At 43.9% G+C, this 13,745-nt stretch overlaps 1 protein-coding gene across 3 annotated transcripts in view; it reads right to left on the reverse strand.

Annotated features, from left to right (window-relative positions):
* The window catches only part of LOC137344565 (polymeric immunoglobulin receptor-like), a 32,017-nt gene that overhangs the window by 4,091 nt on the left and 14,181 nt on the right, over positions 1-13,745 (reverse strand). The window contains exons 1-5 of one of the 3 annotated variants that reach the window (XM_068007612.1): positions 11,076-11,491; positions 8,664-8,981; positions 5,308-5,631; positions 4,398-4,521; positions 1,897-1,985 (exon numbers count right to left, since the gene is read on the reverse strand). In XM_068007612.1, the coding sequence (XP_067863713.1) occupies positions 1,897-1,985; positions 4,398-4,521; positions 5,308-5,631; positions 8,664-8,981; positions 11,076-11,112 (892 nt within the window). In that variant the 5' untranslated portion in view covers positions 11,113-11,491. Of the gene's footprint in view, positions 1-1,896; positions 1,986-4,397; positions 4,522-5,307; positions 5,632-8,663; positions 8,988-11,075; positions 11,492-13,745 lie in introns of those variants that run through there. The other 2 variants (XM_068007611.1, XM_068007613.1) reach the window with 2 other exon arrangements.

A 13,745-nucleotide genomic window follows, 5' to 3' on the forward strand; every position in this document is an offset into this window, starting at 1 on the left:
ATCTGTGGCGAGAAATGCAACATCTGTTCACACAACCGCTTCCTCTTGAACTGACAAGCAGCTTCAAGATTGATTTGCCTTCAAGAAGGCAAGGATATTAAGGGTTACAGAACCAAGACGGGCAGATAGGGTTAATATACAGATCAGCCACAATCTAATTGAATGGCGGAACGGGCTAGAGGGGCTGAACAGCCTACTCCTGTTCCTGTGTTCCTATGATTTCTTCAGATTTCAAAACAGTAACAATAGGTGAAAAATTAGAAGGTTATTGGTTTTATCAGATGTTATAAAGTTCTTGTGATGTTATCTCTGCTTTAATTGACAAACTGGAACATCCCAGCCAGTACTTGTCATCTTTAGGGCTCAGCCTTTGGAATTTCACTTCTGGATTTAGCTTCAGATGTCAAAGCCCAACACATCAGGTTTCCTGCAGGATTGGCTTCAGACAATCAATCAAACTTGAACTAATGTTCGAATCAACATCTAATTTTTCAGAGTTGGTATCACAAGGAAATTTAGATCAGCAATTATTGCTGACAGGGATTTGGTTCACATGCCTTATGCACTCATACTGAAAGATCACTGACTGAAAAATTTCTCCTCCTATGACTAGGGGAAGGACTGGCTTGGTATTTAAACACATCTAATTATTAAAAAAAATTACTCTTACAACATACAGTCCCAAAGAGAATCCAGCAACCACTTGAGTAAAAAGGAAACATTCCAATATTGGTCATCTGACTCCGTAACTAATTCTCTTAAAGAGGAAATATCGGTCCTGTATTTGACTGTAATTTATTACAATTGGGTCGAATCAGAAAAATTTAGCTCATTAAATCCTCACAACTTTCAATTACAACAGACAAGTCCCAAAAGCTCAGCCTCACAGTTGAAAGACCAAGGCCCATATAAATCTCACTTCTACCCAATCACTGTGTGTCATACACCTCTATCATCCTAAAGCCATGTTGACATTTGCTTCCTGAAGAGCTCAGGGGAATATTTGCTGTTTTCTAGTTACAGTAACAACTTAATTATTCTTCCATGTGTAATACATCTAGACTAGATTGTGTGGAACGCTGCAATCACAGGTGTTTGTTGTGTTGGCTAGGGGCTGCAGAAGGTAACCTGAGATGTCAGCTGCTGATACACAGGCAGGAACGACTTTTGAACTAAAGTAACCTGAGTTCTGTCCTGGCCTCAGCTGGCTGGAACCGGTTTGAATTAACCAAGTTTTGTGAAAGACAAAGGAAACGTGATAAGACACAAGTCCTTATTTTGAAAAGGATTAATGAGGTAATGCTACCTAAGTCCTTGGGACAGAGCCAATGAGGAGAAGACCCAGGCAAAAAGCGAGCAGGCCTAAACCAAAGGGAGAGAGACAGCACAGCTTGAAGAGATAAGATTCGGAATAAGAATGAAGGATCTGGGGCGTGGAGTCAGAGCGAAGACTCCGGAGACCAACCATCGCAGAAGTGGAAGACCCTACGTCAGGGACATAGAGATGACGTCGAAAGAGAGAGAGAACGGAATGCCTGGCCAGCGTCAGCTCTCCTTTTCGGGTATTATCCTTTATATTCTGTGACCACTCAGGGAGTGTCAGAGAAACCTAGTGTGTGTGCGTTTAGATCTTAGTTTGGGTATAAGACTATAACCTGGTGTAAATTGCATGTCTATATCTAACCAGACGTATAACCAAATGTATATGATCTAACGGCGTGAATAAAGTGAATTGAGAGTTAAGAGAGAATTGACTCTTCTCCTCTGTGTACTAAGCCAATAACCGTAACCGGTGACCTCCGGTCAACAGTTGATTACAACAAACTATGTTCTCTTAATATTCTGCAGTAAACTATTGACATATAATGAAATGATTAAAGAAAAATAGAAACTCACCCTTGTTTTTTTGCTTCAGGTACAAAAGTAGACAAACAGCAAGCAAAACGATAAGGCCCCCCAGCACACCGAGCACAATGTAAATCAAACTGTGGTATGGAGAATAGGAAAAGGTCAGCTGGTTCTCAATTGATTCTTAGCTATTTGTTTAAAGAAAGAAAGACTTGCATTTATATAGTGTCTTTCATGACCTCAGGACGTCCCAAAGCTCTTTACAGCCAATGAAGTACTTCTGAAGTATAGTCACTGTTGCAATGTACCAGCCAATTTGCGCACAGCACGATCCCACAAACTGAAATGTGATAATGACCAGATAATCTTTACTTTTATAGTGATGTTGGTTAAGGTATAAATATTGGGCTGGACACCAGGGAAAATTCCCCTGCAATTTTTCCAAATAGTGCTGTGGGATCTTTTATGCCCACCTGAGAGGGCAGTCGGGGCCTCGGTTTAACATCTCATCCGAAAGGCAGCGCTGCACTCCCTCTGTACCGCGCTGGAGTGTCAGGCTAGATTTTGTGCTCAAGTCTCTGGAATGGGACTTGAACCCACAACCTTGATGACTCAGAGGTGAGAGTGTGACCACTGAGCCATGCTTAATTCATGGTAGGTTTCACACATTAAAAACTGAACAGAAAAGTACCTGATGACATCTGAAAAAGTAGAAGCAACAACAGTTTCATGCACTGCAGAGTTCTTATATTCAGCTGATGTTCATAGTCAAATTTATATAACAGTACAGAAACAGAGATATGTTCAAAAGTAAAATGCACAGATTTTCAATATTTTTCACATAATTAACATCTACCTGATAAAAATAAATATACTGCATGTGCTAGAAATCTGGAAGATAAACAAAAGTTGCTGGAAGCACATGGCAGGTCCGTCAGTGTCTGTGGGGAGAACAGATATGTCTAGGTTCGGTTGTGAACCAGAATTCTGAAGCAGGGTCTCCACCTGAACCATAAGCTTGTCTGTTTTCTCCACAGGTGCTGACTGACCTGCTGTGAGTTTCCAGCAGTCTCTGCTTTTGTTTGACATTTAGCTGGCATTTTCTCCTTATCACCACATTGTAACTTCAAAGGCCCAATTCCTTCACGTTTACATTAGACGACAATCTCTGCTGCTTATTACCTGCAGCTCGGGCTAATAATATGGAAATGAGAAGTGAATTATGTTAAATGGGTATTTACATCACATACACATTGGGTGGAATATCTGCCCACAGAATATGAATTGGAGAGAACCTCCTCCAAACCCAATGGCACCACTTAAAATGAGTCCCCTGCCATCAACATCCATGGGATCACCATTGACCAGAAACATAACTGGATCAGCCATGCCAACACTGTGGCTGCAAAAGCAGGGCAGAGGCTGGGTACTCAGATTGAGTGGCTCACCCCCTGACCCCCTGACCTTATGACCCCTTGACCCGTCAAAGCCTCTCCATCATCTGCAGTACTCAAGTTGGGAGCGTGATGGAAAACTCACCTTGGACAGGTGCAGCTGTAACAACACTCAGAGGTTCACCACTATTTAAGACAAAGTAGTCCTCTTGGCCAGTGTTCCTGCCAGTGGGCTCAATATCCACCCCCTCCACCACTGGAGCACCGTGCCTGCAGTACGTACTATGAATAGGACACACTGCAGCAACGCCCACATCCTGAGAATCTATGAAAGAAAACTGGGCACGTTTACTTAAAATCACCTTTTAGCCCAATGGCCTCTGCCATTAAAGAGGGCAAGACAAACACTGTCATGAGAACACCACCTCCTCCAAGTTACACACCATTCTGGCTTGGATATATACTGTTGTTCCTTCATTCTTGTTAGGTCAAAATCACGGACTGTCTTACTTAACATCATTGTGGGAACATCATCAGCAGATGAAGAATAAGGCCGAGCACCACTTTCTCAGGGCAACTAGTGACAGGCAATAATGTAACCTTGCCAGCATCACCCACCTTCCAAGGACAAATTTTAGGAAAAGAAACTTCCTGCACTTGTAGTAACTGACGCTGAGAATTTGACCAAAGTGCCAAGATGTTGCTCACTAGTGATATCAATTGATGTGCAGATGTACTGCTGTAATCCCTCCCTTTCACAAGCAGAAATACAACTTTTCTGTCAGTGCCACACCAGAACAGATAGGGACGAGGCACACTGCCATTGCTGGGGTTTGGCAAGTACGTCTCATCTCACGCCATGAGGTTAGGTTAGCGGTAAAGTAATGAAGGTGAATAATGCAAACAGCACCACCTGAGGGGTGGCAAAATGGAGGTGCTTACTTCTTATTCTTATTCTCCACCAACAAAAATAGCACCTTTGTTCGGAAGCTAACACAACAGCATGATGTAAATCCAGCCACCATTTCCATTATGATGAGTTATAGCCTGGAATAGTAAATGTTTGTGAAGCCTTGTGCCAAATTTCTTAAAGAACATTTATTCTCTCAGATGGAAACAGTGCCAATCAAAACACAAGCAATGAGAACATTGTACCTTTTGCTGGCAGATGTGGATTCTGAAGATGTGGTTGGATTACCAGTGGAATTGATATTTTTACTTGTGGAACATGGAGTTGTTGGTGATACTGTTGAAAAAACTTCACAAGTATATACAGGTCCTATTGAGGCAAGGGAATAAAGTTTAGATTCACCTGATTTTCACTTGTAGTCAACCTAGAGAACACTATTGTTAAATGGAACCTCAGTGCTTGAGTAAAATCCTGGTTGGTATATTGGATTTGGATGCTTTCATTTCTGTGTAATTTCCCCTCTCTGGTAGCAAGGAGAGATGCTGCTAACACCTGGCAGCGGCCCATTTTTAGTGATATTTCAGTTACTTTCCCATATCCAAGTGTTTGCGCTACAGAATTACTATTGGGACAGTTAAAGGTCTCGGGTTGGTGGGACTACAAACCAGATATTCCCTTTTTTGCCCCACGCAAACATAAAGGAAAGTTAGAGCCAGGGAATGATCTGTGCCACCACCGGAAAGTGTATTCCTGGGCGCCTAGCAACCACGATGCTGCCCTGGAGCGATGTCCTCAGTGGAATAGGAACATCAGCAGTGCATTGAGCACATCTGGAAATATTAGACCAATAATTACTGTTGTCGATATTAGTAGACAAGCAGTTAAAATTCGTAAGGCGTTCCTCGTTTAAAAGAATGTTTCATTCAAAATAGCAGATAAAGGAATGTCACACGCACACATTAAACAGTCGCCTGCTAATATTGACAACGGTCAATTCTAGCCTCTTGGGGTCGGTTTCCTGAGCTTGCCAAGTGATGGGAAACCTCAGCCACCGGGAGTGGATATCGCAAATCAGGGACAGGCTCGCAAACAGATGCAATAGATATTAGTTTTAAAAATTCAGTTCCCATATTGTTTGTTTAAAGTAACACTTACCAATGCTGCTGATTTGAGCCACATAACTGCAGTTTTTCTCTGATCTGTTCCAGACTGACACATCAACCATTTCACTGGATTTTCCTCCATTATTATTTGAGGCTCTGCAGTAATATTGATGATGATCTTGGGTGAAGGAAGAACATTGTAGATCCAGTTTATCAGATTCAGAGATCGTTAAATCTTCAGACGTGGCCTTTTTATACCATGTGTACCGAATGGGAAGGGACCCTTGGACAGACTCACAGGAGACTGACACTGAGCCCCCAAAACATGAGGCATTTGCTGGTGATAAAAATCGAAGTACAGGAACAGACACAGATTCTGTGGGAAAGAAACAAACATTCAGACACTGACTGACTCTGCTTCTTGCACTGGATCCAAACTATCCCTGATCTTTAATGGGATGAGAGAGATTAAATAGCCTTCAAAAGCACCTGAAAGAAGAGGAACAATTGTGCAAGTTTTTGCTTTTTTTGAAAAACAGCAGCATAATTGATCCAGATGGAAATAATCTTCTCATCATTTTTGCTTTGATGAAACCCATCATGAATTTGCCAGGTTGGAGCAGTCTATGGGGTAGAAATTGGGATGTGTTTTGTTCCAATTCCGGGCGTAAAATGGTGCAACGTATACCAATTGCTGGGCGTGAAGTCCTGTGCCCGATTTGCATTGGGGCATGCCCACTGCCCTATTGGTCGACTCTGTTTTTAGGCGTCCCTAGTGGTCGCCTGAAAGCAGCGTTGCATTAATTTAAAAATGCAAATAAGGGTCCTGGGCATGTTTTAGGAACCTTCTGCAAAATTTTTGAGAAACTAGGCAGAGCGTACACCGTGAATGTTCTGACGAGCTTACCCAGTTCTACAGCGGCCTAACCAGAGTTCCTTGAAGAGACCCATTGAGATCACTGAAGAATCGCGACTGCGCTCGGTCCCCCAGCGTTTTCCACCGGTGTCCAAGCAGGACGTTCCTGAGGGCCACTGGTGAATAGACAGCAGGCTCAAATTTGATCCCCAATGTTGGAAGTAGCCAGCAGCTCGCCTCTATTATCAAAATGAGGCCAATTTCAGATGAGCCTCAGGCCTCTGGCTTCTTGGGGCGCGCTTTCAGCCTGTCGCTTATTTTGGGTCCAGAAATGAGCCCAAAAGAATTTCCAACCCTATTGTTTTCAGGTGGGGGTTTGGTCGAATGTTGAATGCATTTCCAGGAATGGCCTGACCCAGGTCCAGTTTGTACCAGAACTCCCTCATATGGGAATTCTGCAACCAACATCGAAAAATCAAATGCTTTCCAATGTTCATTTTACTTCTGAGACAAAACCAGAATAAGCTCTCCTGTAACTCAGCCAGGCCCTGCCATTTTGGAACCTCACCAGCACATCTACATCTCCATGTCTCTCCATCCTGCGAGCAGCCTGAACTACCATGTCTAATATCAGAACATAGCAGGGCTCCAGATCAGGAGAGCAGTAATGATACTGGGGATGTGTCAATTTGAAAATCAGGGCTAACAATTTCTCTCAGTGGTAGGTTACCAGCCTCCAATGCTGTTTAATTGTTTGACACTCGAACATGAGCTAGTTGGAGAAAGTCCGAGAAACCACAGCAGAATATGAGTGCAAAAAACTGGAGATTTCTACACATGTTCTGTGGCTTTAGACAGGGAGAGTAATTATGATTGGTTTCAGCGAACTGCAGCTGAAAAGCAACCCTTTATCTCAGTTTTATTGGAGTAGCCAAAGCACAAAGGTGACCAGCTTGACACTTTCAATGAGAATTGTCAGGTCTTCAGTGCTGTTGCGGCCACACCCTGTTCTCAGAAATTGATTAGGACAAAATTTGCTTTGTGACTGGACAGTCTCTCTTTGAAATGTTACTGCTTGCCAGCCTGTCCCTCAGCACTTCCCTACTCACCCACCCAGATCCATTGAAAAATCAATAGGAGGTGTAGAGGATGTAGAAGATTGTATTTAGTATTTGATCCTTCAGGAGGTTTGCTTAGGAGGAAGATAATGGGCCATAATTTGCTGTGGCAGAGCATCCAACGGTGTTTGCCGTTGGTTAGACTTGCCCTTGCTCGTTTAGGTTTCAAATTGTTTGCAGGTAAGTTACTGAAAGTGCGAGTTGATAACATCGCAGCGAGGGAAACAGGGCATCTGGGACCTGAGTGGACAGAGCAAGAAACCGTGTATCTCCTTCACCAGTCAGATTCAAGGATTTTGAAATAATCAATGAAAGGATTGAGAAGGAAGTGTAAATGAGAATGGATTGAATGTCCAATCAGGTACAGAAAGAGAAATAAAGAGAGGGAAAGAAGGATTGGATGAAGAGAGAAAGAAAAAGGAAATGTACATTTTTAAAATTTCCAACTACAATTAAAACCTGAAGGATTGAAACTCCACACTTGTAAGTTTTCAGTGCCAAAGAGGTTGCTTGGCAGTAAATAACACTTATCACGTTGTTAAAAGGGTACTCAGACTTGAAATGACTTGACTCAACTTACTGTGGAGAGTTTAATTTGTATCTACCGTGCAAATACAGCAACTTCATGCCGTTCAATGTATTTCAATGGTGCGGCAGACAGCAAGATGCCCTTTTTGTGAAGCTAAGGGCAGAACGGTGCAACTTGGACAGCAACTTTTGGATTTCTGTGTTAACCAGGCATCTGCCCCTCGCCTGAATTTGCTGCACCATTTGCGTGTAAATAATGGCGATCGCCATTAGTCTCACCGCTATTTTGACAGCAAAATCTGGCCCAACGTGACAACATGAATAAAGAGGCTTCTTTTACCATCAAGAGAGTGATCTAGCTTTTCAATTTTAAGTTTAGCTCGCTTGTAAAGTTGAACTGTATTGTGCTGAACTAAGTATCTGGTTGATTCTGTATGCCTCCCATCATATCAGGAAACCTACAAAAATCTGTTACGCTCATGTGGATTGATTCCATTTTTAGTGTTTTCTAGGTATTTATCCCATTAATGACTACTTGCTTCTTACTGCTTTTGTTATTGTCTTTCTATCAGTTTTAGCCTGAATGTAAACATCTGACAGTGTGAAATTTGATACAGTTCAGAGACAGGAAGATGTGTTGAGCATCCATGTGAGGTCTGGTGTAATACACTGCAGTTAAAGTAACTGTTGGTCCCATAATACGTGAAATTTTTGGTTGGATAGTTGGACAGGCCACGAATTGCGTGTGAGCAACACGAGTCGTGTTTCCAGACCTCTGCCCACTTCCTGGAAGACTCTGCACTGCTGCGGAGCTTCGGGAAATCAGTGCTGTATTTTTCTTCCCAGATGAAACATTGAACAGACGTTTTAGTAGTGTATAATAAAGTATATCACTGAGAAAAGTACCGTAAGATATTTGTAGCCATAAGTTAAACCTTGGATCGATGCCAGATCGTTCAATACCACAGCTGTACCATCCGCTATCTCCCAAGCGAAGATCCGTCATAGTAACAACGAATATTCCTTCTCTCTTGTTATCTGTGATTGACATTCTTCCTCGCTGTCCATCTTGCTCACTTGTTTTTACTAAAATTGAACAATCAACAGTCCAGCCATGACACCAATATTTCACATATGACCGGTACGTATGTTTGTCATAGTGACAGTCTATTGTGATCGCTCTTCCCACAACTCCATTTACATTTTTTTTTGCCCACAATGCACCTGAAACTGAGGAGACAGCACTTCAGAAATTGAACAGGAAGTAACTGCTAAATACAAACAGATACATTTTAATAAGAACTTCCACTGTGTACAGAAGAATCTCTCCACTACGTCCATTAATACAGTTGAATTCCTTGTAGTTTGTGATGAAAGAAAGAACATTAATTTCGTGCCTTATCACATCCTCACGATGTCCTAAAGCACTTCCCAGCCAGTGAATTACTTTTGAAGTGTAGTCACTATCGTTAAACAAGAACAGCAACAACAGCTTGCATTTATATAGCACCTATAACATAGAAACACAAGCGAAGATATAATCAAAAGTAAATGGACATTGAGCTAAGTCAGGAGATATTAGGAGAGGTGTGTAACAGCTTGGTCAAAGAGGTGGGTTTTAAGGAGGGTCTTAAAGGAGGAGAGGTGGGGGATTTCATACAGGGAATTTCACAATGTAGCGCCAATGAAGGCAAACCCATTCCCACTAATGGTGGGGCAAATGTAGGGATCGAAGCACAAAAGATCACAGTCAGCGGAAGGGAGATCTCGTGAGGGAGTTGGTGAGTCGGGCTGAAGGAGGTTACTCAAATAGTGAGGGGCCATTTCATGAAGGAATTTAAACACAAGGATGAAAGTTTGAAGTTTTGAGAGACCGAAAGCCAATGTAGGTCAGCAAGGACAGGGGTGATAGATGAACGGGACCTGATACGGGCAGCAGAATTTTGGATGCGTTGATGTTTATGGTGGGTGCAAGAGGGGAGGCAGGCCAGGAGAACATTGGAATAGTTCAATCTGGAGGCAACAAAGACATGGATGTGGGTTTCAGCAGCAGACGGGTGGAAGTAGGCAGACTTTGTAATGAACTTGATATCTGCAGGAAAAGTGCTCCAGATTGTCTGTAAGATCAATGAGCAAGACCTCGAGGGTATTAATCACAGGATTATTCCCAGTGCCACATGGTAATCAGTATAACAATAGTAAGATAAGAGAAGTAATTTTGTGACTGGAGAGATGGTTCAGAAGAAAAGGGTTCATATTCCTGGCACCTTGGGACCAGGTGTGGAAGAGGAGCATCCTGTAGAGGACGGGAGGAGTTTACTTGAACAGCGCCAAGACCAATGGCCTTGCTGGGAGAGGAACTCATGCTGTGGGCAAAGAGTTTACTCCCAAATGGCAGGAGGGTGGTTAAAAATAAGCTGAAGAGGCACGAGGAAGAGGACGGAGGGCTGAGGATATAGGATAGATAAAAGAGGGAAATGGGGAGGGGAAAGAGATCAGATCAGAAAGAGGAAGGTTTGAAAAGAGAAAGATTGCCATAACAGAGGCGTGCTTCAGTTGAATGTTCAAAAAGTATTCTGCATAAAATTGGCAAGTTGAGGCACAAATATTTATGGGGAGGTTTGATATAATAGAATTAACAGACTCATGGCTTAGAGTAGGGTGAGACTGGGAGTTTAACATTGCTGGTTACAAAATAGATTAGTCCAAAATGGTGGCGGGGAGGCAGTATTAATCAGAAATTCCATTACAGCATTAAATCATAAAGATGATATGGGGCTGAATCTACTTGGTTAGAGTTAAAGAAGAAGAAGAAAACGGTTCCTTATTAGGAGAGTAATATCGACCAAACAGTGGGCGTCCTCTCCCAGTGAGGAACAGTTTCACTGACAGAGCCTCGTTAAACAATATTTCATCGGCTGTACTTTAAATAACGAAAACAGTTGCAAATTTGTGACATTTTCTATTTGAGGGATTATTACCACTGCAGTCTTCAGTGTATATTGGACTTCAGACTACATTATAAAAGTCACTTTTTTACGGATTAAAACTGGTTGCCTTTGCATTTTGATTGTTGCTTTTGCAGCTTTTAAAAAAATGAAATGGAACCTTTATTTTCCACTCACAATTAAGAATGCATTTTCGTCTGGCAAATAATACAGTGAAAAAGAGATACAAGACTATATGCAAATGTACTTCTGCTGAGTATTTTGTGCCTTTACATTTCTCCAAATATTTAAACATCTCTGCTGTTTAAACCATACACGAGACTTAAACTAACACTGATTATCTGAATATCCAGCTCTGGCGGTCACTCACCGGGCAGGGAACAAATGAGAAGAATCAGAATCCGCATTGTTTTATTCACAAAGAAGAGATCAGCACTTGTCGTCAGTCACCCAGCTCTTCGTTCTCATATCTAAATAAATATCTTCATGATGCGAGGAATTTAAATGAGGAAGAAAGTAGCAGGAAGCCAGATCGTGAAACCGCAGGAAGCCAGCCGATGAAATGTTACCCCTGAGAACTTGAAATATTGTCAGTTATATTTAACAAACAAAACTAAACTAATTTTCATCAATGAATAGAAAATTGTGAAAACAGGAATGTGAAAATGTTAACAGGAATGGAGAATGGCGACCCAAGCAAAGTATTTATGCTGAATTGTGAGGTGACATCCAGAACACAAGTGAGAAAAAAACCTCAGACAAGTGTTGAGATTGGCAGGAAGATTCAATCCCCTCTCCTTCCCACAGTGTACTGTGTATGGAAACTAGTTTCACAGATAAAACAGTTAATGCTGTGCTTATTAACAGCATGAAGAATGTCTGGCCACATAGTCGGAAATCCCTTAAAGTCACATGTTAAGTGTCAGAATCATACCAACAACAACAACAACTTGCATTTATATAGCACCTTTAACACAATAAAATGTTTCACGGTGCTTCACAGGAGCGATTGTCATGCAAAATTTGGCACCAAGACACATAAGTCGATATTAGGACATGTGACTAAAAGCTTGGTCAAAGAGGTAGGTTTTAAGGAGCATCTTAAAGGAGGAGAGAGAGATAGAGAGGGGGAGAGGTTTAGGGAGGGAATTCCAGAGCTTAGGGCCAATGCAGCTGAGGGTACGGCCAGCAATGGTGGAGCGATTAAAATGGGGGATGCGCTAGAGTCAAGAATTGGAGGAGCGCAGAGATGGTGGTGGTGAGGTAGAGCTGGGTGTGATCAGCGTACATGTGGAATCTGACGATGTGTTTTCAGATGATGTCACCGAGGGGCAGCATGTAGATGAGAAATAGGTGGGTCCAAGGATAGATCCTTGTGGGACTCCAGAGGTAACATCGGGCACACTACCCATGATTTCCTGTTTGTTAACGTTAATGGATGGTGACATGGACTCTGGGACATTTCCACCCACCATGTTCTTTCACATGGGTGTCGGGTTGTGGTACATTGTCCTAGTGTGCAGCACCACACAGTAATGCACACAGTTCCACATCCACTGTTCGGGGTGAATTTTAACCTCAGGAACGGGTGGTTTGGGCGTGGTTGGGAAGGTAACAATTGTAAAAATGTAAAGCCCGACCCCAACCTGCCCACTTCCGGTTATAACGGAGGCGGTTCGAGGGGTGGGCGACCAACCCGTTCTCAGGAGACGGGTCGGTCAGTGAAAGCTTTTAAGGAGGCTGCGGGCGTCCATTTTGAAAGATTTTTTATTTTCAACTCCTGGGGGCCGGGATTACCGGGCCTTCTGCTTCAGGCCACGTGAGAGGAGGCAAGAAGGCCTGGATCAGCAGTGAAGTGCTTTTATTGCATTGCTTGTGGGCCAGGAGGAGCAGGACTGCTTCCCCCAACAAGCTCACCTGCCGCGATCGCACACATGCGGTCTCTGACACCCCCCCCAACTATCACCGAACCCCTCCCCCATGATCTCCGACACCCACCCCCCGAATGCCGCCCCCACCACGATTTCGAACCCCCCAATATCTGACCACCCATGCCTGAGCCCCTGATGAACCTCCCAATGATCACAGACTCTAATGAGCCCCCCTGATGACCGACCCCCACCAATGGCCGAGCCTCTGATGACCCTGACCCCGAACCCCCTGATGACATCGATGAGCAACTACCCCCGCCGGCCCCCATTTAATACTTTTGTGCTGGCATCTGCTACCCCGCTGCTCCCCTGTCCGACTGATAGCCAGCTTGTCAATCCAGCTGGACTGTCGGGCAGAAAACCTGCAGAAAAAGAATGAAATACTTCCTTTCGTCAAAATCGTAAGGACGTCTGGGAAACCCGGACTTCTAGGTTTCCAGTCAGGATTTCTGACCCCCCTCCCATGACCTGGCTCCCTGGTAAAATTTTACTCCCTCGTCTCCAAAAGATAAGACTCTTCCCCATTGGCAGGGAAAGAAAATTAAAAGCAATTGTATCCTTGAACATTTTTAAGTCGCTCTTTGGATACAAAGGGCCCGAATTTAGCAGGCCTGCGGGTTCCCAGCGGGTGGTCCTCCGGGAGCGTGGTCAACACGCTCGGTGAAATTAGTGGGTTGCCCGCGCGATCGTAGCAGGCAACCCACTAATAGGAATCAATTACCTGCTCCTCCGGGGTCCACGGCGCTGGCCTGCGCGTCGGTCGGGCTGCGCATGCGCAGTACGATCTGTCAGCTGGAGGCTCTCTAGTTAAAGGGGCAGTCCTCCACTGACAGATGCTGCAACCAATGGGACAAATTGCAGCATGGAGCAGCCCAGGGGGAAGGCTGCTCCCAGTTTAATGATGCCTCACCCCAGCTATCATCAGATGGGGTGAGGAGGAGGGGGAGGACACAGATCTTCCCCCCGGCGGGCGGGAGGAAGCGGCCTGCCTCTGCCACCAAGAAGGCCTGGCTCGAGGTGGCAGAGGGGGTCACCTGCGCCACCAACATATCGCCCACCTGCATACAGTGCAGGAGGCGCTGCAATGACCGCAGTAGGTCAGCCGCAGT

The sequence above is a fragment of the Heptranchias perlo genome, chromosome 27 (genome assembly GCF_035084215.1).
Source record: "Heptranchias perlo isolate sHepPer1 chromosome 27, sHepPer1.hap1, whole genome shotgun sequence".
NCBI lineage: Eukaryota > Metazoa > Chordata > Chondrichthyes > Hexanchiformes > Hexanchidae > Heptranchias > Heptranchias perlo.